General features: G+C 57.6%; 1 protein-coding gene across 4 annotated transcripts; it reads right to left on the bottom strand.

Moving 5' to 3' along the window:
• Positions 1–3220: 3220 nt before the first annotated feature.
• On the bottom strand, positions 3221–17117 carry SLC4A3 (solute carrier family 4 member 3). 4 transcript variants are annotated; one of them, XM_030325327.1, is made up of 23 exons: positions 17062–17117; positions 16756–16897; positions 16240–16405; positions 15370–15650; positions 15092–15207; positions 14486–14712; positions 12774–12922; positions 12454–12634; positions 11839–11974; positions 10922–11105; positions 10389–10488; positions 9740–9924; positions 8844–9069; positions 8448–8666; positions 8012–8160; positions 7630–7824; positions 6934–7152; positions 6497–6586; positions 5817–5983; positions 5073–5326; positions 4576–4745; positions 4207–4380; positions 3465–3542 (listed from the first exon to the last, which is right to left on the bottom strand). In XM_030325327.1, the coding sequence occupies exons 2-23, from the start codon at positions 16804–16806 to the stop codon at positions 3465–3467; spliced, it is 3717 nt and encodes a 1238-aa protein (XP_030181187.1). In that variant the 5' UTR covers positions 16807–16897; positions 17062–17117. The 4 variants fall into 4 exon arrangements, with proteins under 4 accessions (XP_030181188.1, XP_030181187.1, XP_030181189.1 ...); XM_030325328.1 differs by lacking the exon at positions 17062–17117 and having other exon boundaries at positions 3221–3542; positions 16756–16806; XM_030325329.1 differs by lacking the exon at positions 17062–17117 and having other exon boundaries at positions 14486–14685; positions 16756–16806.
• Positions 17118–24586: the final 7469 nt, after the last annotated feature.

Below are 24586 nucleotides of genomic sequence, written 5' to 3'. Positions count from 1 at the left end.
ACTTCTGCTTCGCCTTTCCATTGCTACTCAGAATTCCCTTCGGAAGCTCTAAGTGTCAACAGGCATGATCATTATTTGAGTCACCTAATACAATAAGAGATGTCACACAGGCTGCCAAATGGGACACATTATTGCCAGGTTCTGTGCCCTGAAGGAGGGGTTCAGGGCAATCCAAGCAGATGGTCTATGAGCGCTGACAGCCAGAAGCTTTCACGAGGGCATCAGACATCTTGAGTGAGCTGAATCCTCAGCACGGAACAAGGCGCCAGCCGCCCTCTTTGCTCAAAGTAAAAGAATGAGGTAGCACTTCCCTGGGCCTGAAGTGGGCTTGGACTTGTCTGAGAACGAAAGTGTGGGGCAGCCACCCAGGATGTGGCCATGACTCCACTCAGAAAGCTGCAAGGGGAGGGTAAAATGGCAGTGGGTCCACTATTCTCCTTATCAGAAGGGTCCTGTCCCACCTTGCTTGTGCCCACTTGCCAAGCTGCTTCTAGTCTCAAGCAGATAGCAGTGGGGCCTGTCATTCAAAAATACCAAAGGGGTGCCTGGGTGGCTCAGTTGGTTAAGCATCCGACTTCAGGCCAGGTCGTGATCTCACAGTTCTTGAGTTCAAGCCTGCGTCGGGGTCTGTGCTGACAGCTCGGAGCCTAGAACCTGCTTTGGATTCCGTGTCTCCCTTTCTCTCTGTCCACTGCTCCCCCGCCCCGCTCGTGCTTTGTCTCTCTCTCTCAAAAATAAATAAACATTAGCAAAAAAAATTTTTAAGTACCATGACCTCAGGGTACCTGGGTCGCTCAGTCGATTGAGCATCCAACTTTTGATCCTGGGTCATGATCTAACCCCCTTGTTGGGCTCTGCGCTGAGCGTGAAGTCTGGTTGGGATTCTCTCTCTCTCCCTCTGCCCCTCTCCCCCATGCGCTCTCACTCTCTCAAATAAAAAAATAATAATAAAATAAATACGTGGCCTCTAACCCCATCATAGTCCCCCAGAGCTGGGCCACCAGATGGTACCAGATGGGGCTCCTTTCTGTTGGTTCCCTCTCCTTCCCCCGGAAGAAGACATTCTCAATCAAGCTGCCCAATGCCCCAGGAGGATGAGGTGAGAGGGTCAGTGAAGAGAAAGTCAGAGAAAACCCAAATGAAATGAAATGAGCTCTAACTGTCCAGGCCCCAAACCAAGCCAGCTGCCATTCTATGGGTTTGCCACTGCTTCATCATCCCTTGTCTTTCTTCCATGCCTAACCTGGCCCCCACTGTGCCTCCTTCCTCTGCCACCCTCAAGGTACCCATCCCTGGCAAACTTTCGGGGTGCTGCAACCTCCTCGGGCCTCTTGGAGCCTCTACAGGCCCCCACCCTGGGTGAGGAAGAATCCCCCTGACCAGGCAGTTCAGCGTACGGGTTGGCCAACTCTGGCCTCCAAAACCTAATTCAACTGCACCTGCCTTCCCTCCATGGGGGTCGGGAAAAGGTGGGTGGCGCTTGTCTTCAGGGTCCCAGGCTCTTAGGTCTTATTCAAATCCTTCCACGCTGGGCGACATGTTCACTAGCCAGAAGTTGTATCTGGTTCTACCTTTTCACCTACTGCTCTGAGGCCCTGGCTCCTATTTTTACTGAAGGCCACCAGCCAGGACCCAGACGCATTCCTTTTGAAAAGCCCCCGCCATCTTGTTTCTCATTTTCCAGTTGAGGAACACCCCCACCTCCCAGCTATTTGCCAAGTAGAGATGACTGACACAGCCTGTGTCCAATGAAGAGCCAAGCTTTCGTGGCTCAAGTTAGCACTTGCCCTCAGGGGCTTAGGAAGTAGTAGGTTCTTTCCTTCGGGGGTGCCCGCATCCCCCAGATCAAATGGGGAAACCCACCCGCACCCTGACGGACCCCCCACCCGCACCCCTGCATACAACGCCTCTCAGCCACGCCCATCTGTTGCCTCTGCCATCTCGTTCGCAATCTGCTCTGCTCTCAATCTACTTTCCGGGTTTTTGTGTTTGACCTTCATTCACTTTGCTCCTGGCACAGTCCCTCTGAAATTCCACCGGGACTTGGCCAACCTCAGGGAAAAGGGATTTTGTCTTCATTAGGCCAAGGGAGCCAGTCAAAGGCCAAATGAACTTAGAGGCCATGGTGTCGCCGGAGACCAAAGGGGCCGGCTGGACTGAAATGCTTAAACCCAAATGACAATCTGGGACGTCTGGAAGGGCATCTCTTCCCTATGAACACCACAAACGGCCTCGCAGCGCTCTGTCCCCTCTGTGCTGACCAGCTTCAGGGCTCTAGCTGTTGGCCTGAACACGAGGGACGAAACTAGGAAAAGGCTAAGGAAGAAGCAAGGCCAGCTAGGGTGGGGCTGAGGAAGCCTGGATCGGGATGCGCAGAGCCACCCAGGGGGCTGTGGAACTCCACGTAACATTCCCGGCCCCTCTCCGTGTCTCCCAAGGAGGCACAGAATGTGCGTCCCTGGGATCTCTGACCACGAGATCCAGCGGGTCCACCAGGTGGCAGCGCTACTCCTGCCCGGTGGGGACGGAGCCTGCAGTGTGAGAGAACGGCCACCAGGGGGCAACACAGGGCCAACCTGCTTCACAACGCTACCGGTTGCCTAGCAACTGTGACGCAATGGGCTCCCAGTTTGCACCCTCTTCAAGGCCTCACAGGTTATTTCTGGCATAACAGACTGTTGCACAAGGAGTGGCCTCAGGAATCCCCAACTGCCACTCTTTTAAGCCGTGAGAATCTAAAATGGTCCAGGGACCCAAATCCAGCACCACCCTGGCGTCTAGGGGATTGGGCTACTGTCCCTGCTCCTCGGAATGCCAGGGATCAGGAAAAGAAGATAAACATTTTCCATTTCCCTCTACAGTCCCAAAGCCACTGGGGACACTGATTTCTCTAGTGGCTAAAGCGGAGCAACCTCCTCCCCTTCCCCTTTCCCACCCTCCCCCTTCTAAGCAGGGGCCAGATTAGCAGTATGTGACCTTGAGCCAGACCTTGAGCCTCCTGCTCCTTCCTCAGCTGTACTCGAGAGGGCCCAAGGGGGTGACGATAAGGTCCAGCTCGGACCTTCTGTGGCCTTGATTCTCTCCCGTCCCCCCAAGAATTCTGTCCTTGCCTCCAAACTCTCCCTGGCTTTGATGACCCTGAAAATAGAATTCTTCCAATTCCAGTTGGATAAGTATGACCTGAGAGACCAGAGATGGAACCAAGAAAGTGAGGCAGACACAAGACAAGGAGTGTGGTTATAATGAGCTCAAAGCCTGTGCCGGTCTGGTCTGTGAAAGGGCCTGGGTGAGCCAAGGTCAGTGCCCTGGGCAGAGTCATCGGGCTGCTCTGGCCGTGGCGGTGGTGGTTCCAGGCACGTCTCTGGGTTGTGAGGAACCCGCTGGCCCTGGGGCTGGGCTCCAACTGGGGCCCAGGTGTCGATCACTAAGGTATCGGGGTCTCTGAGGGGCACCACGTTGGAGGATCACACGGGCATGTGCAGCTCGTTGTATTCATCCTGGCCGTCCTCGTCAAAGTTTGGTTCAGCGTCTTCAGAGTCCAGCTGCAGAAGGGAGAGGGTTGGGAGAGGCAGGGAGGTGGCTCCCGCCCTCCCAGTCCCCGGCAACACCTCCGGCCAGCAGCCCACACCTTCCCGGGCCTCGCTGACTGCGGGGACCATGACGCCAGCCTGAAACACTTCCCTCTGGCCAAAACCCTCAGGTCGCCGGCCCAGTGACACCTCCCGATAACAGTAACGGTGACAGCCGCTACCGCCACTCAAGTACTTCCAAGGGGCCAATCCTCGCTCCTGTGTTACCCTGTACACCGCGTTCGGGTGGGTGACTTCAAAACCACGTCCCTTCCTCCAGCTGACCAAAACAGAGCTCGGGGTGGGTTTCGGTGCCACGCCACCCCCGCTTGTCCCTGAGCTGTGTGCTTTTGTGCAGGACACGACCTACACAGCTATCGGCAGTAGTCCTGTGCGGATTTCACACCAAACCGTCATACTTGGTGCTTTACCTGGATTAGCGCTTAACCCTCACGACACTCCTATAAGGAAGACTCCATTATCAGCCCTTTCCTACAGCTGGAAGTAAGATTCCAGGAGGTTAGGTAACTTGCCTCTGGTCACCCAACTAGCAGGTGGCACAGCAGAGGCTGGGACCCAGGAGCCCCCGATTCCAGGGCCCATCTGCCCTCACACCGCCCCGCGCGGCATCCCTTACCGCCTGCAGCTCCCTTTCCTGGAAGAGCCGGGGCAGAAGGCAACGCCTCAGAGGCACCGTAAGCAGCAGCAGGAAGGGAAAGGCGAGTGAGGCCGCTGTGGACTTGACGACCCAGAGCAGCGCGATGCAGCCCAGCTGGATGCAGGTGAACAGGTGCATCCGCCACGTCTTCACCTGGGGAACCGGCCTCGAGTCTCACAGCGGCGCAGCCCTCCGCCTGCTCCCCCCCGCCCCCCCGAGTCTCTGGGGACTCAGCTCCCCAGGCCCCAACTTACCCTCCACCGTCATCCTGTCCATCTCCAGCCCAGGAATCCCTCGCAGCCCCTCCCCATCACCCCTCCTCCCCACCTCCATGCTTCCTGGCCCTACCTTGGTCACATAGGGTTGCTCAGGATGGTGTTTCGCCGGCATGAGGATAAGCAACAGACGCTGGGACAGCTGGATGCCGGACAGTGACGTGACCCCCATGTACAGGAAAATCCCAAAGAGCACTGCCAACGGGATCCGGCGCAGCACAGCCCCCATGACGATAGACAGGCCTGGAGGAGGTGACACAGACCTACCTGACTCCTCGGACGGCCCCCATGAAGATGGACGGGCCCCGTGGAGAGGGGATCTGGGCCTCGTCGCTACAAACAAGAGAAGATGGAGCAGGACAGAGAACCAGGAAAAGGCTTGGGGTAAAAAGGTTCACAGAGTGTTAAGAGGCAGGTTGGGGTCACAGCGGGTGCTAGACGTGATGCCTTCGGAGACTCAGGAGTCACCTGGGTCAAGTCCGGGATAGACAGTGGATTTAAGGCCACAGGGTCCGAGAAGGCAAGTCTGTGGGGTGGGGGCAGGGGGCCTTGCAAGGTGGGTGCTCTCACCCACGAGGCTGGCGATGAGCACTCCAGTGACCCGCTGCTCCCGCACCTCCTGGATCTGGGGCTTGTCGCCAGGAGCGATGGCAGTGCGCATAACAGTCAGTGCATTCACATGAGTGACTGAGCGGACGGTGGCAGCCGTGAGCCAGGGCAACCCAAACAGCCCACAGAGCCCCCCCAGCGAGCCGATCAGGAGCAGGTCCAGGTGGAAGCCAGAGCCCTTGAGCAGCCTCCGTGCCTTCTGGCTGACGATGAGCCTGCAGGGACGGGACGGGAAGCGAGGGCTGAGGGGCTAGGAGGGCAGGCCAGCCGCGAGGCCGGGCACACGCAGCAGGGACAGCGTCGTCGTGGGGGAACGACATGCAGGGAAGAGCTCTTCCCAGGGCCTGCCAGTTTCCTCTTTCAAGTTCCCAAAGTGATGTTCTCACGGCTAAGCAAATCAGAGCTAAAATCTCATACTGTGGGTATTTAAAGCACCACAAAAGCCAGATGCCAGATCTCACCACGTTGTGGTTTAAAACCAAAATGAGACACATGCGAGCATCACTGGGCGAGAGAACGTACTGCCAGAGTGTGGTGAGGACTGCCAAGTGCCACCTCGCAAATGGTGATGCAGACAGATGGGTATCGTGTCACAGCACCGCAGGGAAACTGTGCCCAGGCCCACGTGCCCCCCCCTTGCCACCACTCCCACCGCTTCCCGCTCTTCCCCAACCTCCTCCACCCAGGGTCCTCCAGCCCCCTCACGCAGTGATCTGTGTCTCCATGAAGATCAAGATGAGGACCAGGAGGGCAGGGACAGCCGCCGCCACCATCATCCAGGGCGGGAAGGGACGGGCACTGCCCAGGGGTGGGATGAACCACGTGCGCTTATGGGGGGATGTCACTGAGAGCCCTGTGGGCACCGTCAGCTTCTGCATGGCAGGAAGGAAGACAGGGTTCAGGCACACGGCCTCCCCATGCTAAGAACCCCACAGGGTGGTACTGCCCCCACCACCAAGTTCTGTGTTCCCTGTCCCAGGACTCCAGGAAACCTGGACGTGAACAGGTTTTGGGGAAATTAGTTTTCCATCTTCCAAAGTCACTGTCTCTGCAAGGGTCTGGTAAAAGAGAATGACATCTTTTCTCCCTGAGGCCCAGGGACACCTGTCATTTGGCCTCCAGCCCATTACTTGCTCCAGGAGTCTAGGCACAGGGTCACACAGCCTCACACACCGCCCCCCCCCGGCTGGCCTCCTCAGCGGCCCCCAGCCCACCCACCCACCCCAGCGCGGCCCCAGCAGGTCACCATGTCACTAGGAAAGCTGAGGCCCACCCTTGATCGTGGCCACTGCAGCAATGGGAACGAGTCGTGGCCTCCCTCTCAAGACTCTGGGGTGAGAATCCCCTGCTGGGGCTGGGGGGCGGGGGGGGGGGGGTTCGCTCACCTGCGTGTAGGTGTCTGTAATAGAGTAATCCACTAGGACCATCACCAGAATGGAAATGGGGATGCCAAAATCCCCAATGATGCGGCGAGCCTGGAGAGAGGAGCCAATGGGGTAAAGGAGCAGAATGTGAACGTGAGGGTCAGGGGCACTGACATGAGGGCTCATTACTCCCGATTCCCTTGGGTCTGAGCTGGAGCCAGAAATCCCCTGACCCGTCCCTCTAAGTCCCACGGGTGCTGCACAGCTCAAGAGGACATTCCTCCCCTGATTCAATTTCTCTGACACTTCCAGGGGGGAAGGGACTGCACAGATTTGGTTTAGGTCCATGGGTTGACCGGGACAAGGGGGAAGCCCCTCTCTGGAGCGGAGACTGGCAGTGACGGCAGGAACTGGTGGTGGGGGGACCCACGGGGGCCCCCCACTCCCCAGCCACGCACCTTGCCACCCAAGAAGCGGCTGTTCCTGAACTTTCGTAGGAAGAAGGCAATGAGGAAGGTCCCAAGCATGAGAATGAGGGACAGCAGAGCCGTGTTGGGCTGGTTCCTCGGGCCCGGCGGCCCCTCAGTGGGGGGCAGGGCGCTCCCATTCAGGTCTAGCCCAGCCTCCAATGCCCCCTCGGGAGGGTAGAATGGCAGCAGCGGGTGCTCCGTGAATACCTGTGTGGGTTACAAGGTTGTGACACTGAACCTGGGCAGGTGACCCTAATTTCATCACCCTGATTTCATACAGCTGTGAGGGCGAAGCCTGGGTCCTCACATACCTGACCAGGCAACAGCATCACAGGACACCCAGCTACACCATGCACGCACACACGCGCGTGCACACACACACACACACACACACACACACAGTCCTCTACAAAAGGAGCCCCATAGCACCGACAGCGCCCCACTCCATCACATACTGGTTGGACCCCACTGGAGTTCCAACCTGTACCCTCTGGCTGTGGCTCCCTGCCCTTCAGCGCTGACCTAGCCCAGGGTGTCCCAACCCCCCACGCCCACACCCAACGGAGCCCTCCTCCCTGCCCCCTCTGCTCCCAGGGCTCCATGCGCCACCCCCATGCTCTCTTCCCCAGGGTGCTTCCCAGCCCCCACCTACGCCCACCCCCCAAGACCTCTCTGGACCTCCACCTTGTAGAGCTTGTGGAAGGTCTCATAGATGAAAATAAGCGAGATAAGAAAGGCGAAGATCTCCTGGGTGAAAGGTGAGATATAGCGGACCAGGAAGCTGCCTTCGGCGGCCACCAGGGCAAGGACAAAAACCACCAGCCAGAGGCCAACCCACACCCGGCCGGTGAGGTACTCCAGGTCCTGGGCTCGGCAGAACTGGAGGACAGGAGGGAGGTGTGGTTACCCACAGAGGTCAGAGACCCTGGGCGGGGGGGGTTGGGGGGGGTGGAGGTCATGGGATCCAAAGGGGGAGGAGGGGAGACACTGCAGGGACCCATGGCCTGGGCCAGGGGACAGGGCGTGAGAAGCTGATCCCTGGGGAGGGGCAGGGTAGCGCCGTCACCTTGAAGAAGGCTTCTTCGAACACCAGCAATGGCCCGGAGAAGCCGACCACAAGAAGCGGCTGGGCCCCCAGCAGGGAGAAGAGGACGCCAAGCACAGCGGTGGACACAATCAGCTCGGACACGCCCATCAGGCCCTCCGTCTTCTCCCCTGGCGAGGGCGAGGGTCAGTGGGAGGGCCCTGGCCTGGCTCCTTGGACCCGGGCCCTCCTCTTCATCTAGCTTACCCTGACCTGGGGACCCAACTAGTACAGAGCAGCCCCCCAGAGCCCAGCCCATCCCTCCCAGGCCCCTCACCACCAGCACCCCTGGGGCGGCCACAGCCTCCCTTGCCCCTTGCACCCCTCCCACCCCCTGCAAGAGTGATCCCTGGGATCCCCCAACCACAGACCTTGAGGGTGACGCTGGGCGCCTCGCCCTGCCTCCCCTCCTTCTCACCTAGCAGGCCCCCGAAGGTGATGGCGGGGCTGAGGGCAGCGAAGTAGATGAACAGCACGGCCGCCACGCACTGGGAGTGCAAGGCATCTCGCAGGTCACTGGGGTAGTGCGGGTACCGACGCTTCACATCCCGCACGAGCCCCCCAAACACTGAGCCAGTCCGCAGCAGGGGGTCATCTTCGGGGGTCGCCTCAGAGCCCCCCAACTCCACAGCCAGCTCTGGGGGAACAAGGGGCTGTTGGAGCACAGACCACCCCTCCTGCAGCAGGGCCCTGGGCTCAGTCCTCCCTGACAGGGGCTGGGAGCGGGCATGCAGGAGCTAGGGAGTCAGGGCAGGCTGGGTCACGACCTTAGGAGCTCCAGGGCGGGTAGGGGATGGGCCCCAAAGGGGCTGACCTTTCCCAGGGGCCACATAGCTTCCCTGGGTAGTCATCTCCACTTTGGTCTGTTCACGCTCCCTCCGCTTCCTCAGCAGCTCGCGCTGGAAGGCGGCCACAGAGCGCAGCAGGTCACGGCCCTCTACCTCCGATGGGGGGATCACGATGCTGCCATCCAGGAACTCGCTGATGGCACTCAGGAGGTCCTGCCGGTCATCTGCCTGGTAGGCAGCCTCATGAAACAGCTGGGGGCAGGAGAGGCAAGGGCTGAGCCTCCCAGAGCGCCCCTGGGAGGGCTTCGGAGAGGAGGCGTTGGGCCCTCACAGAGCCAGAGGCAGGGTGGATGTCTGGCCACGTATACGCGTCCAGTCCGATTGTCAAAATACGGAGTCATGTCCCTGCTGGCCAGCAATCGGCCAGCCACAACCCTGAACCTCCAAATGCTTTCTGTTCCCCTAGGAGCTTTGAGATTTTTCCACAACGCCACAACTAAAGGGGCAACGCTTGGCATAGCAGGGGCCCCCGAAACCATTCTGACTAGAGTACCCACACCCTACAGGTTGGTCAGTACGGATTTCCAACATCACCCCTGGCCAGAGGACCTTCCTATCCAAGCCGAGGAGAAGCCACAGCAAAGACCGACATACCCAGCCCTCCCCTTCAAGTCTCATGACTCATCCAGAACTCTTTCTCCCTCTTCAACCACCTCCCCTTCCAACGGCCCCAGCCTAGGGCTCCCTCTTCTCCCCTTGGCCAACAGCTCCTTCACAACCACTCCAGAGCACTGTCTCCACCCAGAAGGGCCCCCAGCACCCCTGCATCCACAGGCATCAAGGTAGGCAGGGAGAGACTGGGGAAAAGTAGGGCTCAGGGGAACAGGCCTAGAGCACCCAGCCCGGGGCCTGCAGGACCCACCTTGTCAGACATGAGGGTGGCAATGGAACGCCCAAGCTCGTGGTAGTCAGTGCTGGTGTGGCTGGGACCCAGCATCACAAAGAGAAAGCGAACCGGCACCGGGACCTCGAGCACAGACTCCAAGAGCACAGCCTCATTCAGTCGCACAAAAGCTGCCGCCGGCTGCTCCAAGAAAGGCACGCAGCCTGTGGGGGAGAGTAAGGCACCGGGCACTGGGTAAAGAGGATCAATCCAGGCTGGCCCTAAAGAAAACATCTGGGGCTGTCATGTACAGTTGAGCAGGTTGCGTGCTGCACGAAGAAACCCCAATCTAAAGAAACCCTGTTCATTCATACGTTTACATATTTATTATGATTCATCAATAGATGAAACGTTCACAGTCTTCAAGAAAGAGTGCTTCTTTTTAACTCCCACAAAAGTGCCGTGCAGACTAGCAGCAGTCCCAAACAGCAGAAAACTGGACGGGAGGCAGGCAGAGGACTGAGAAAGAAAGAGCTGGGGGCAAGACAGGCTGTCAGGAAAAGCAGGTACAAGTTGGGGGGCTGGCCAGGGATGGAAGAGGTGGCCTGCAGGCCAGAGCATAAGACCAGCAGACCACAGTGGAAGGAAACCCACACACCCAGTAACCCCAGCCCCCTGCCCTCCTTACCCACGAGCACAACAGTAGCCTCGGCATCTTCAGGGATCTTCTCCAGTAGCTTCAGGCTTTTTCCCCGGTGACTGTCTCCCCCAGGCATGTGGAGGGGCTTCTAAGGACGCAGAACTGGAATAGGGCTGGGACCCTGACCGGAGGCCGTGGCAGGCCCTCCCCTCCCTTGCTTCAGCCCCCCTGGACTCTGCCCTCCAACCCCTGGACCTGGGCCCTGTTTTGTCCCTCCCCGGGGTGACGCGCCCCACATCGGGAGCAGACCACTCGGGCTGTGGACCCCTCCTCCAAGCAGCTCACGACCACCTCAGCCTTATCTCGTTTAAACGGCTCCCATGGGTCTGCCACATCATCTCATCTAAACCTCCTATTTCTGTAGGGCAGAGGCCCTCATGCATATCTGGATCCCCCACATGCCTTGTGTGGTACCAGGCATCCAACCTTCCTGACCCACTCAACGAAGCCATCAGTGGCCTCCAGTGTGAAATCAGAAGCCCTCTCAGTCCCCCAGCCCAGGTCAGAGCAAGGCGACTGACCTCCTTGGCATCTGGGTCATGAGGCCAGAGAGGGGCTGGTTCCCCCACGTCCTCGGCCATGGTAGGCACTGCACCGTCAGGGCCATGGCTGGGGGTTGGGTGATGATTCCCCATGACCGAGTTCACGCTGGAGCTGGACGGGTTTCGGGGAAAGAAGCCAGTGTCCTTGTCATCATTGGGATGGCTGTGAAGAGGGCAGAGGGAGCAAGGCAGGTTAAGAGGAGATGCCCTTAGTGGACTGAGGTCATGAAGAAATGAGAAATAAAGGGTCGGGGGGGGGGGGCGCCTGGGTGGCTCAGTCGGTTGAGCATCCGACTTTGGCTCAGGTCATGATCTCACAGTTCGTGAGTTTGAGCCCTGCGTTGGACTCTGTGCTGACAGTTCAGAGCCTGATTCTGATTCTGTGTATCCCTCTCTGCCCCTCCCCTGCTCATCCTCTGTCTTTCTCTCTCAAAAATAAATAAAAACATTTAAAAAACTTGAAAGAAAAAAGCAAAACAAAGGAAAAAAAAGAAAAGAGAAAAGGAAAGGAAAAAGAAAAGAGAAAAGGAAAGGAAAAAGAAAAGAAGAAAAGAAGAGAAAAGAAAAAGAGAAAAGGAAAGAAAAAGAAGAGAAAAGAAAAAAGAGAAAAGGAAAGAAAAAAGAAAAGAGAAAAGAAAAGAAAGAAAAGAAAAGAGAAAAGGAAAGAGAAAAGAAAAGAAGAGAAAAGAAAAGAAAAAAGAAAAGGATCTGCATCCCTTGTACCTCAGTGTAAGAAAGAACCTTCTAACGGCTGGTGCCGTCCAAAGATGAACGAGGAATAAACTCCCTGTCGCCTGGGTTATGCAAGCAGAGGCTAGAAAGCCACACAGGTGAGTCTGTGCTCCTGGAAGAGCAGCTGACCTAGAAGGCCCGTCCCAGGCGCCCCACCCTGGCACCTGTGTTTCAGCAGGAGGGTGCGCAGGACACTGGCCCTGTCCTCCGGACGGATCTGGTCAGACACGATCATGGTCTCCACCACGAGATGTGCGATACCCGGCAGAGTGGTCTGCTCCAGGTCCAGGAGGGCAGCTCCTGGGGGCACAGTCGAGGAAGGGGGCAGGGCCCCGTCAGATAGGAACAACCACCCCGGCCGCCTCGCTCCCCCAGGGCAGGCAGACACGCGGCGCGAGCCAAACGCCCGGGGCTCACCGTTCCACACCGTTCCACGTGGCCTCGCCGAGCCAGAGAGGGGGGTGTGCAAAGGGAACACAAGAGCAAGGGACAGCCCCTCCAAACCCGGGGAGGGGAGCCACGGGCGAGCTTCCCGCACGTGGACTGCGGCCTACTACGGCCCAGGTCCTGCGCCGGGCACCAGAGGCACAGCCCAGGCCCTCAGAGCTTACGGCTACGCAAGCAGTCAGACCCCACATCTCCAGAGTGGCAGCCGGACCTCGCCTGGGCCCAGGACTCCAGTGAGCAGTCCCCAAGAGCCGGACGGCCTGCTGCGGGCCAACCTCCGGGGTCTCTGAAGAGGGCACTGCACCCCAGGGCCAGGCCCGCGGGGTGCCTACCGTGGGCGATGGTCCTCCGGAGCTCCAGAAGGCTGCGGAAGGAGAGCGAGGCCACGTGGGGCTTGCCCCAGCGCTCTGTCTCTTCCTCCACATCCTCCTCAAACTTGATCCAGCGCGCCGTCTCCCGCCAGTGGGGCTCCTGGCTGCGGTCCAGCGTCAGCTCATTGAGCTCCACAAACACCTGAGGCAGACGCCAAGGTGAGGGTCTGGGGGCCGCCAGGTGGGACCGGCGGTCTCGGAGACACGGTGCCCAGGCGAGGCAGGGAGGAGGGAAGAGGAGGCTCTGGGGAGGAGGGGAGAGGAAGCCGCAGGCCCGGTACCTCATGAGGCCTCCGATCCAACGTCTTCTTCTTCTTCTTCCTGCGCAGGATGGGGGCCAAGCCACCGGGGCTGCCCCTCCCACCCTGCGTGCGCGACGGCTTCTTCACTAGGTGACGCCGCATGCCAGGGTTGTCCTCCAGCCGGTGACCTGCAGACGAGGCAGGCTTCGTGGTCCCAGGGGTCCAGCTCAGGGCCTCACGGCCACAGTTAACCCCTCCGGCCCCCTGCTCTGCCCAGCCAGTCTACCTGGCGGGTGCCACGGTCGCCCAGGGGCCATGTCCACACCTCCACACCACAGACAAGGACAGTGAAGCCCCGACAGGGAGATGGACTAGCCCAAAGTAACACAGGGGACCACCGGCCAAAGCACAGTAAAAAGGCAGACCCCAGCTCAGTCCACGGCCCCAGCTCCCTTCCCTCGCCCATGGCCGCTGCCTCTCATGCCGGAGCTCTATGACCTGTATCAATTCACCAGGCCCCCAACACTTTCCCTGTGCCCTCTCTCAGCACCCAGGTCTCCCCCATTGATACACACATCTGGCAGACTCAAGGAGAGCTCTGTCCCTTCCTCCCCGCCTGCCCCTCCCAGGCCAGCAGCTGCGGAAAGGCCAGCTGCCCAGTTACTCACAAGCTGGTCCCCCTGCCATGGGGCTCAGCTGGCCCTGGGTGGGTTCCCATGGGTCACAGTCATCAAGGTCCAGCACCAACATCTCTAAGTCCTCTGAGGTCAGCGAGTCTCGAGTGCTGGGGGCTGGGGCCATTCCAGGGCCCCGGCTCTCAGCGTCCTCAGGCCTAGGGCTTGGTGCCCCAATGGGCTCTGTGACCTCCTCCAGCAGGCTCATCATTCCCCCGGGGGCCGAGCCCTCGGCCCCTGCTCCCTCCCAGAGCCCTGGCTTTCCTAAAAGGTGGGAGCCTGGGCCAGTGGTCTTCACCCAACCAGAGCCTCCTGACTCCTGGCAGCCCCGGGCCTGCTCCCTGCTGCTTCCAGCCCCCTCCCTGAGTCTGTAAACATGCCCTCCCCCTGACCCCCACCCCCACACCACTGCTGCCATCGGATTGTTCCTGTCCCTGTCCTCAGGCCCTGGCAACTTTCCATGACGTACTGAGCTCAAAGCCCTCCCTCCCACCCGCGCCCACACACTGTGGTTCCAAGGGGGAGGGAGGTGGGGTCAGTGATGCCCCTGGCCCGGGCACAGAGCCCCGTGGGTGATGACAGGTGGCACAGAAACCAGGGCACTGATAAGACGGAAGGAATGTGCCGAGATCACGGCCAGGCCCTGCCAACGGTGGTGTGACAAGTATGGGGCCCCCGATGTAGGGAGAAGCAGGACCCAGAAGAGTGGCTCACGCTCAGGGGGCCAGTGTGAAGGGGCCAAAAAGAAGATGAGAAGATGAGCCTTAGGGGAAGAGGAGATATAAAATCTCCAAATGCCATGGGGAAGAGAGGTTGCCTTATTCAGGGGGTGACTCAGAGGACAGAATCAGGACAGAAGGACAGAGGTGTCACGAAGGGAAATCTCAGCTCTGGCAACCAGAGAAGTGGCTTGGTGAGGTAGTGAGCTCCCCGCCCCTGGCCACATTCCAGCAGACAGGGATACTGCAGAGGGGACCCAGCGCTAGTCTGGGGAGAGCACAGAGCTTCCCCAAGGTTCCTCACAGGCGGGGCGCCCATGGGGGTGGGCCACGGGGGCTGCCACAGGGTGTCACTCACTCTTCATGTCGTCCAGGTCCGCGGAGCCCAGCATCTGGGCCTCTGCCTCGTCAGTGGGCACCTGCTGCTCCGGGCCACCTGGGCTACCCAGGGCACTGCCTGGGCACAGCCGTTCCCGAAGGTCATAGCTGGCCGACGGGCTCCAGGGCCGGCTCTTCTCCCCAGCGACTCGGGAGGCCCGGGCCCGGGGGCTCGGGGAGCTGAGGAGGCACCATGGCAGCCTTGGACTTGACAGGGAACCATGGTGGAGATGGGCCAGGTTAGGGGGTTCCTTTGCCCTCCTCCAGTTTGGGGTGGGGCCTGGAATAGCCCCCTGGGCACTAGACACAGACTCCTTCTGGGCAGAGAAGGAAGCTCACGTCCAGCTCCCTGCCCCCACCACACCAGTCCCCCCCTTCCTCTCTGTCCTTCCCCCTCTAGCCCTGTCCTCTCTAGTGACACCTTCTCTCTCCTCTTTGTCAGTCATGTGGATAGAGAGGGAGGCGTGCCCCTCCCCGCTTCCTCCGCCCCCTCTCCTCTCCTCCCCTCTTCCCCGGGGTCAGAGCTGGGGACAATCCCCAGGGTCAGGAAGGAGCCTGGGACCTGCTCTGGGCTGGATGCCAGTACCTGACTGACTGCTGGGGGCTCTTGTCAGAGCAAGGGCCCACCGAGGGCAGGGGCTTGGTGAAGGCAGCCTTCCCGGAGAGGCCAGGACTGTCATCCTCGTCACTTCCAATGGAGAACTGTGGACAAAGCAGAGTGCCTGGGTCCCTGCCCAGACTCAGCCCCCAACCCCCGACTCTGCTTCCCCCAGGCAGCCCCAGCCCCCTCTGCTTCGTCTTCCTTCCTCTCCTCTCTGCACCCCTCCCTGAGGAGTCGGTGCTCCTTCGGGGGCAGACCCATACCTTTGCTTTCTGTGGGGACCCTGAGGGCGGGGGCTCCACAGGTTCTGCCTCAGATTCCCCTTCCTCTTCCTCCTCCTCCTCCTCCTCCTCTTCCTCCACTCCAGCTGCCCCCTCCTCCTGGATGGGAGGGGTCCCCTCAGAGGGGGGAGCAGAGGTCTTCTCCTTCTTCCTCTTCCTCCTGGTCTGCCGGGCAGAGGTGGGGGGCAGTCGCCGCAGCTTGTGGGGTGGAGGCAGGCGCGCCGAGAGCGGGTGGTGGGTGTGGTGGGATGTGTGCCGGTGAACTGGGGGTGCAGGAGAGCCGGTTGGGGTCCCCACAGCAGAAGGGGGCCCCTCACCACCCTAGGGGCACACACCTTATTCTAGCTCAGGGCCTCAAACAAGGGCACCCTAGTCCTTCCTCGAGAGCCAGGCTCCCCCCGACACCTGTATCCACGTCCTGCCATTGGTAAGGCCTGGCAGAGCGGGGGAATGGGCCTAAGGGAGAAGGTCGTGAAAGGGGGTCTCGGGGAAATAGGACACGATACAGCAAGGGGGGAAGGCAGAGTCAGAGCTGAGGGAGGAGGCAGAGAGAAGAGAGCAGGGCCGGAGGTATGGCAGAGACTTGGGGAAGACGAAGGTCACGGAGGGAAGCCTCAGGCCCATCTCCCTGTGTCTCCCCTGCATCTGGGGCCCGGTCCCCTGGAAGGTGGACAGGCGATGGGTGAGTGAGGCAGGATGACTTAACATGGCATGGTGGCCCAGCACAGCGTCCAGCACAGCGTCCAGCACAAGATGGCACTGGGTGACCAAGCCAGTGGTGAGCACGGTGATGGTGGCAATGAAGGTGATGGTGGTGAGGGCGGCCACACTAGGGGTCCCCAGGCTACCCACACTCAAAGTCCCGCTCGCTGTAGCTGCGGCTGGGCTTCTCAGGGTCCCAGGCCGGGGGCTTGCTGATGAGGTCCCCAAACCTGCTCACAGCCAAGGTCTTGCCCAAGTCATCGTCCTCCTCCTCCAGGTCTGGACTCAGAGGGGGCTCCTCCAAGGGCACCCGGACCTGCAGGCTCAGACAGCCTCTCCTAAGGACCCTTGACCCAAGAACGCCCCACATCTCCCCCCTCCCCCCAACTCCCAGCCCTGGCTGTGGGCGGGGGGAGACCAGCGGGCTCCACCTTCAACAACCCCCTCTCCCTGCGCCCCAGGCTTGGGTCAGCATCCCAGGCTCCCCGGGCTTGGGAGGGGAGGGGGCAACAGAACTGAAAAATACCAAAGCGCGCCCCCCCCCACCCCATACCCTCCAACCCAGCTCCATCCCTGGATCTGGGGGTCCCAAGGTCGGCCAGAGGACTCCCCTCTCCTCTTTGGGGGTCCCTCCCGTCTTCTTCCACCCCCGCGCGCGTCAGTCACCTGGGGTAGGGGGGAGGCGCCCCCGGGCGGCGGGATCACTCCGTTGGCCATGGCCGGGGAGGCGACTTGGGAGCCTTGCTCACTGAGGGACCCGTGACCCGGTTGAGAAGAAGGGGGCGCTGCAGGGGCCTAGTGAGGAGCCCTGGGGGAGGAGGGCGGGGTCAGGAGCCTCGCGCGGCCGCCCTCTCCCCCTCGCCGAGCCCGATCCCCCCGCCCGCCCGCGCGCCCATCCGAGGCCCCGCCACGCCCGGGACACTCCGGAGCCCCGGCCCTGGTCCTGGCCCGCCGCGCCCCGCCCTGCGGTACCTCGGGGCTCCGGAGCGTGCGGGGCCAACGCCGGCCGCCGCGCCCCATCTCCCGCGCGCGCTCCGGGGCCTGGCGCCGCGCAGGGCCGGACGGCCGGGGGGCGCCCGCGGCGGCGGCGAGCCGGGCCGTCCGTGCGGACGCAGGCGCCGGAGCCCGCAGCCCGGGGCTCCACCTCCTCGCGCTCGGCCCCGCAGCTCCGCCGCCGCCACCGCCGCCGCCGCCGCCGCCGCCGCCGGGCCGCACAATGGGAGCGGGCGGGCCGTGACTCACTCCGCCCCGGCCGGCCCGGCCCCCACGCGCGAGCCCCCGCAGGACCCACCCTGCCCGCCAGCCCCTTCTCCCGGCGCCCCACGCATGGCCGGGGGCGGGTGCACGGCCCTACATTCCCACAATCCCCAGATCGCTCCCCCACTTTGCTTTTAGCCTCCCCTCCCTCCCCTCAGGAGCCCTGGAGGCGACCCCTGCACCCACACAAGCCCCTCCAACCTTGGGAACTGGGCTCACAGACACCGGAAGGCGGCCCCCACGTCCCCCTTTGGTCCCAATATAGCCTCAGATGCCTGGCTTCTGCCACCGGGCACCACCCAACATTTGACCTTGGCACATCACCTCCCCTCCCGGGTTTGCCCCTCTGTGGCCTGGAGTAGGAGTGTTCCAGGGTTCCATCCAGCTCTAAGATTCTGTAGCCCAGTTGCCACAGCCCCCCTCCCCACCTACACTCCCTGAGGTCACTTCTCCTTTTCCAAGGTCATATCTCCTTTTCCAAGGTCAAAGGTCTCTGGAAGGAACTGCTGGATCCCAATTTGATCCTCCGGTGTCTGGCTGAAATTGGGCACCCAGCCCCAGGCTACATCCATAACAGCCCCTGAATAAAATGTGTTGAAGATATAGTGCAGCCACTTCCCCAATCTTTGGGAAGACAGAAGACGATGTGGGGGCAGAACTGGGAGGGAGCTAAAGGGCAGGGGAAGGTGAGCCAGCCCAGGAGAGGGGAAAAAAACGCCTGCAGAGAAGGGGTATGGGGGACAGGGTGCTGGACAGGATGGTGCTCTGCGTGGGAAAGAGGTTTAACCTTGTGACCTTGGGCATGTTATATACTCTCTCCTACCCCTGCCCTCATTGGCTCTCGGCTCAATTCAAGAGATTTTCGACACCGAGAGCCACACAAGGGGAGAGGGGAGGGCAGTGAGGGCCTGTGAACACCCACTTAGCTTTGCACTGCACCAGACCCTCTGCAAACTCGTTTCAGCCTTCCCACAACAGAGATGCAGGGAGGCTGATTACCCTGCCATGGTCACAGCTGGGAAGCAGGCTGCCGAGCAGGTCTCGGGGGTGTGTACAGGGTGACTGTCCAAACCACAGCCATTTAACTGCCCCCAGCCTCTTACATCGAAAGAAGTGTGCTCGGCCTCCCCATCTTGCAGGGCGGGCGGTCGTTGAGAGGATGAAACAAGACGCCAGTGTGAGTCAGCTGTGTGCCAATGGAGCATGTGGAACTGTGCCCCAGAACTCCGGGAGTGACACCCATCTGTTATGGATTGAATTGTGTGCCCACCAAATTTATACGTCGAAGTTCTAACCCTGGGCACCTCTGAAGGTGGCCTTATATGGAAACAGCCTAGTCAGACTGGGGTAGGGTGGGCTCCTTTTCCAAAAGGACTGGTGTTGTCATAAAAGGGGGAGATTTGGACACAGACGCACACTCAGGGAGGACACCATGTGAAGACAGAGTTGGATGCCACAAGCCAAGGAGCTACTAGAAGCTGGGAGAGGGGCCTGGAACAGATCCTTCTCTAGCATTTTCAAGAGGGAACATAGCTGTGCTGACATCTTGATCTCAGGCTTCCAGTCACCAGAACTCTAAGCTAAATCTCTGTTGTTTAAGCCTCTCAGTCTACGGTGCTTTCTTACGGCAGCCCTAACACGCTGATATGCCATCCCAAACCTTTATACTCTGAGCCAGGTGACTCGGTCCCAAGACTCTATCTGGAGAGATGTTTGCACAGGGCCCTCACCTCCTTAGAGATACTCAAGAGCCTTGGTACCTTTTCCAGTCGGGAACATTGCAAAGGGCTCTGTTCAGTCTACCTCCGACCCCTTGGTCGTCCTCATGGCCCCGTCCCTGGCTTCTAGGCTACAAACTTGGTATCCAAGTTTGGGGGAAATGCTGATGGCCACTGGTTGTTTCATGCCAACTCATCCCATTAGACATCAGGGAATGCTCCATTTCTCCCACTTCAGATGTCCTGGCCTCCTGGAGGCTTTTCCAGTTGTGTTCTCCTGCACCTGTAATTGTCAATCCCCAACACAACGTTCCCAGTGGAGTCTTTAATCCTGCGACAAGCGTGCTCCTTGCATACTCAAAGAATGGCCACTGTGTGTGCGAGACAAAGGTAACAGGAAAGGTGACCAACGCAGAAACTCAGAGTACCCCACTGGCACCCTTCTCCTCAGCCCAGACTGACTTGAATGCCCGCACCCTCCATGTTGAGGCCCAGAACACTTGCCTGACACATGTACCACCACCAAGGCCTGTCCCGTATGTCCAAGAGCTCAGAAGCCACGCCACCACACCACCCGGATGCAGACACACGAGCACATCGTCCTCTAGGGTTCCTCACAAATGGACCAGGAGCCCTCGGGGTGGGTCCTCCCCTAGCCGTTCCCTGCAATCACAGTCTTGTGACCAAGCACGTTGGGAACCAGCCTGACGTAGTGGATATTTGTCCTCTGCAGCCACCCAAACCTTTGCAGACCCTCTACATTTTTGATCGTTGCCCATGAGTACTGTCCCTCCAAGGTCAAAGCCGAGTGCCCCTTGCCGGACTCCCTTGCAGCTAGGGTACAGACGCAACCTGGGTTCCACCTAGCAGACTTGCCTGTGCAAGACCTGAAATCAGAAGTGAGCACAGGAGTGGAGGCGGGTGGGTCCTCTGAGAGCAGCAGTGCTGCTTTTGCTGGAGAAGCTGTACTCACGGGGCCGGTCGTTATTCCTCTCTATTCCTCCCCCAAATACCACCTAACGTTCATTATTTCCTTTAACAAATTCCAGCTTGAAGTAGCTCAGCATTCTGACTGATGGAATCGGGGAAATGGCTCTGAGTCCAGGGCACAGGCTAAGCAGGCACCAGGCATTAGCAGTACCAACACCAGGGAGCTGGGGGCAGGCACATGAGAGAATGACAATCTTTTTTTTTTTCTTTTTTGAGAGAGGGAGAGTGTCTTTTTTTTTTAAGTTTGTTTGAGGTGGGGGATGGGCAGAGAAGGAGAGAGAGAATCCCAAGCACACTCCACACTGTCAGCACAGACCCAACGCGGGGCTTGAATTCATGAACCATGAGATCATGACCTGAACCGAAATCAAGAGTTGGACACTTAACCAGCTGAGCCACCCGGGCACCCCGAGAGAGAGGATCTTAAGCAGGCTCCATGCCTAGCGCAGAGGTCAACATGGGGTTCAGTCTCATGACTGTGAGATTGTGACCTGAGCAGAAATCAAGAGCCAGACATTCAACTGACTGAGCCACCCAAGTGCCCCGAGATGACCATCTTATTAGCAGACCTGGGCAGTCTCTGTCCTCTTATTACTATGTCACTCCTCACCAACTCTATTCCTTAATCTGTTGTGTTTTTCTTTAAGTTTATTCATTTGGGGTGCCTGGCTGGCTCAGTTGGAAAAACATGAAATTCTTGATTTGGGGGATGATGAGTTTGAGCCCCACATTAGAGGATTAAATAACCTCTAGAGGATTACTTAAATAAACTTTTTAAAAATAAAAAATAAAAACTGGTGCAGCTGCTCTGGAAAAGTGTGGAGGTTCCTCAAAAAATTAAAAATAGTTCTCCCCTATAACCCAGCAATAGCACTGCTAGGAATCTACCCGAGGGATACAGGAGTGCTGATGCATAGGGGCACTTGTACCCCAATGTTTATAGCAGCACTTTCAACAACGGCCAAATTATGGAAAGAGCCTAAATGTCCATCAACTGACGAATGGATACAGAAATTGTGGTTTATATACACAATGCAATACTACTTGGCAATGAGAGAGAATGAAATCATGCCATTTGCAGCAACGTGGATGGAACTGGAAGGTATCATGCTGAGTGAAATCAGTCAGAGAAAGACAGATATCATATGTTTTCACTCATATGTGGATCTTGAGAAACTTAACAGAAGACCATGAGGGAAGGGAAGGGGAAAAAATAGTTACAAACAGAAAGGAAGGGAGGCAAACCATAAGAGACTCTTAGAACAAAGAACAAACTGAGAGTTGATGGGGGATGGGGGACAGGGGAAAATGGGTGATGGGCACTGAGGAGGGCACCTGTTGGGATGAGCACTGGGTGTTGTATGGAAACGATGAACCATGGGAATCTACCCCCAAAACCAAGGGCACACTTTATACACTGTATGTTAGCCGATTTGACAATTATATTAATAAATAAATCAATAATGAGTTTTAAAAAATAAATAAATAATAAAATTAAAATAAAATGAAGTTGATTTTTCTTTAGTAATCTCTACACCCAACGTGAGGTTCAAACTCATGACCCCCCAAATCAAGAGCCACACGCTCTTCTGACTGAGTCAGCCAGGTGGCCCTCCATTCCCTAACCTTCATGATACACAATAATGACTTCATTACCTTAAATGTTGGTTGTGCTATCCTGGTTATAAACCACTTTAATATTCATAATCTCATTAGTCCACAACAACCTTCTGAGGTAGAGTGTCTTAATCCCATTTGACATGAGAGAGAGAGAAAGGGCTCAGAAAGTTGAAGCGATTTGCCCATGGTCCAGGGCTCTGGAGACAGCATGGCCAAGAATTGAACCCAGGGGTGGGGAGCCTGGCTGGTTCAGTCGTTAGTGCATTCGACTCTTAATCTTGGGGTTGTTTGAGCCCCATGTTGGGTGTAGAAATTACTTTTTAAAAAATCTTTAAAAAAAAAAAAAAGAATTCAACCCAAGGGCTTCTGGTTTCATGTGCAATATTCATCCCCATACATTACAGTGGCCCCAGCCCCACCCCCATGTCCTGACGTCCTCCTGCAACTGTTGAACTTTCCGCGTCACGAGCACAAACTGTGCCATCCATGAGAACGGAAATTCCAGATGAATTTTTTAAGGAGATTGCACCTTTGCTACCAGAGGCTGCAGAGGGGAGTGGTTAAGCATGAGATGGCTAGAGCCAAGCAGCCTGAGTTCACAGCCCAGCTCTGCCACCTGACAATCACATGACCTTGAGCAGGTTATTTACCCTCACCGGACCTCAGATTCCCCATCTGTAAAATGACAATAATAATGGGGTTGTTGAAAGAATGAAATGAGTTCATCCATGTAAAGCACTTAAAACAGTGTCAGGCACATAGTAAATGCTCAGTAAATGTTAGCTAGCTTCAATCCCATTACAAATCTAAGAGACACGGTATGGAAAAGACCTCGGGTAACTTAAACTACGAAAAGTGACAAAATGTACACACACGAAGTAAGTGGGAATGGTCTCACACTTAAAAGGACCGTAAGTCAGTCTTCCAGCCAAACTGGGTACTAGTCATGCGAATTCAAAGACAGAGAGCTCCAGAACAGCTTTTATCCCCACCAGGATAGATTCTGACACTCCTTGGCCAGTGGACCAAACTTTGCTCTGGTAATCGTCCCTCAGCAGACTGGAGAGCTTCTAGAAGATGGGAGGGTGTGGGTTCATATGTGCTACCGACAGAGCCAGTTGCCGTTTCAACTGGCCTAGAATCCCCTCTGGCCAAGCAAGAGTCCCTCACCCCTGTTCCCCAGAGCTGAACACCCAGTGCCATTTGTGGTTGACTGGCCAGCCTCGTGATGAGTAAGACCTTATTTTTACAAGAGAGATACCATGGCTCGAGAAAGAGCCCCAACTCTGGAGTCGGGCTAAAACAAAAATAAAACAAAATACCAGTTCAATGCTTGGCACAGAACAGGTGCTCGACAAATGTCATTCTTATTTACTATTGTTATTTGCAGTGGTTCTGCCATAACCCGTGTCCCTCAGCAAACCTGGACTCAGATCTGAAACAAATCCAATCTCAGGAGGGCACTGCCTCTCCCGGAAGGTTTTTTCACCCCTGCAGAGCCCACGTTTCAGCTTTGGATATACGGATTCTTTGTGGCTAGACTGACATTTTGACACAGAAGCTTAGGTCCTTTTGCTCTCCTCCCCCAACCCGCCTGAGCAGACAGCTTGCTTTGAATTTTGGTTTTTGAGAATGGGTAGGACAGAAGCCTGCAAGCCTTTCTGCACTTTCTGCACCGTCTTCTGCACTCAGTCGAAGTCTCAGGAAACCAAGGGAGGTTTGCAGAGGGGGAAAAAGAAGGGGTTAGCGAGACATGCGGTGTCTTGGCCAGAAAGGGGTGGAGGGTCCAGAGGTTGTCACAGACCCTTCGCCTCCCCCAGTCAGCAAAGCAGGAGGAGGTTCCCCCAAATGTGGGGAATGGGGAGGGTGAGGTCAGTGAGCCCCGCCAACCTCATGGGATGGGGGCTTGAAATAAAAGTTTGAAAATGTTTTTGTGGGGACGTCTTCTTGGTGGCTCAGTCGGTTAAGCATCTGACGTCGGCTCAGGTCATGATCTCACAGTTCTTGAGTTCGAGCCCCAAGTCAGGCTCTGTGCTGACAGCTCAGAGCCTGGAGCCTGCTTCAGATTCTGTCTCTCCCTCTCTCTCTCTGCTCCTCCCCTGCTCATGCTCATGCTCTGTCTCTCTCTCTCTCTCTCTCTCTCTCTCTCTCTCTCAAAAATAAACATTTGCAATTTTTTAATTGAAAAAAAAAAAAGAAGAAAATGTTTTTGTAAAGCAGGGTTTCAGGCATACCCAAGTGTGTAAACCAAAACCCACACACTCACTCTACACATCAGGTGTTGGATGTACCTCTGTGAAAAAACCAGCCATGCTCCCTGCCTTTGGGCTGTTTATAGTCAACAGACAAGCAACACATAAGTGTATTACAAAACATGGCAAGTGCCCGTTACAGAGACCACTGAGGTGGCACAGCTAAGGATACGCTCTGGAGAGAGGAGACGATTGAGCAGAGGCCATGAAGGGTATGGGGGGGAAGCAGGGCAAACGAGAGCATTCCACGCAGAAGGAAGAGCTTGGGGAAGGCCGGGTGGCAGGAAAGAAGAGGCAAGGATATTTGGGTGTGGAGGGTCTGGGTGGTGTTCTTCTGCCAGGACGTGGTACCCCTGGAGCCTGGAGCCACCAGGAGACGGATTTAAAATGACTGAGGGTGGGGGCACCTGGCTGGCTGAGTCGGTAAAGCATACAATTCTCGATCTCAGGGTTGTGGGTTCGAGCCTCACGTTGGGTGCAGAGATTACTTTAAAAAAATAAGATCTTTTTCAAAAATAATAATACAGTGACTGAGGGTGAGCCAGGGTGGACAGTCTAGAAGACAGTTGAGTCTAGAAGTCTAGAAGGTCTAAGAGGCAAGAAATACCATTTAGGAAAAAGAGGGGTCCTGACTGGGATCTGGCATCCCCTTGGTGAGAA

The sequence above is a fragment of the Lynx canadensis genome, chromosome C1 (genome assembly GCF_007474595.2).
Source record: "Lynx canadensis isolate LIC74 chromosome C1, mLynCan4.pri.v2, whole genome shotgun sequence".
NCBI lineage: Eukaryota > Metazoa > Chordata > Mammalia > Carnivora > Felidae > Lynx > Lynx canadensis.
This window is presented reverse-complemented; position numbering and strand designations above follow the sequence as displayed.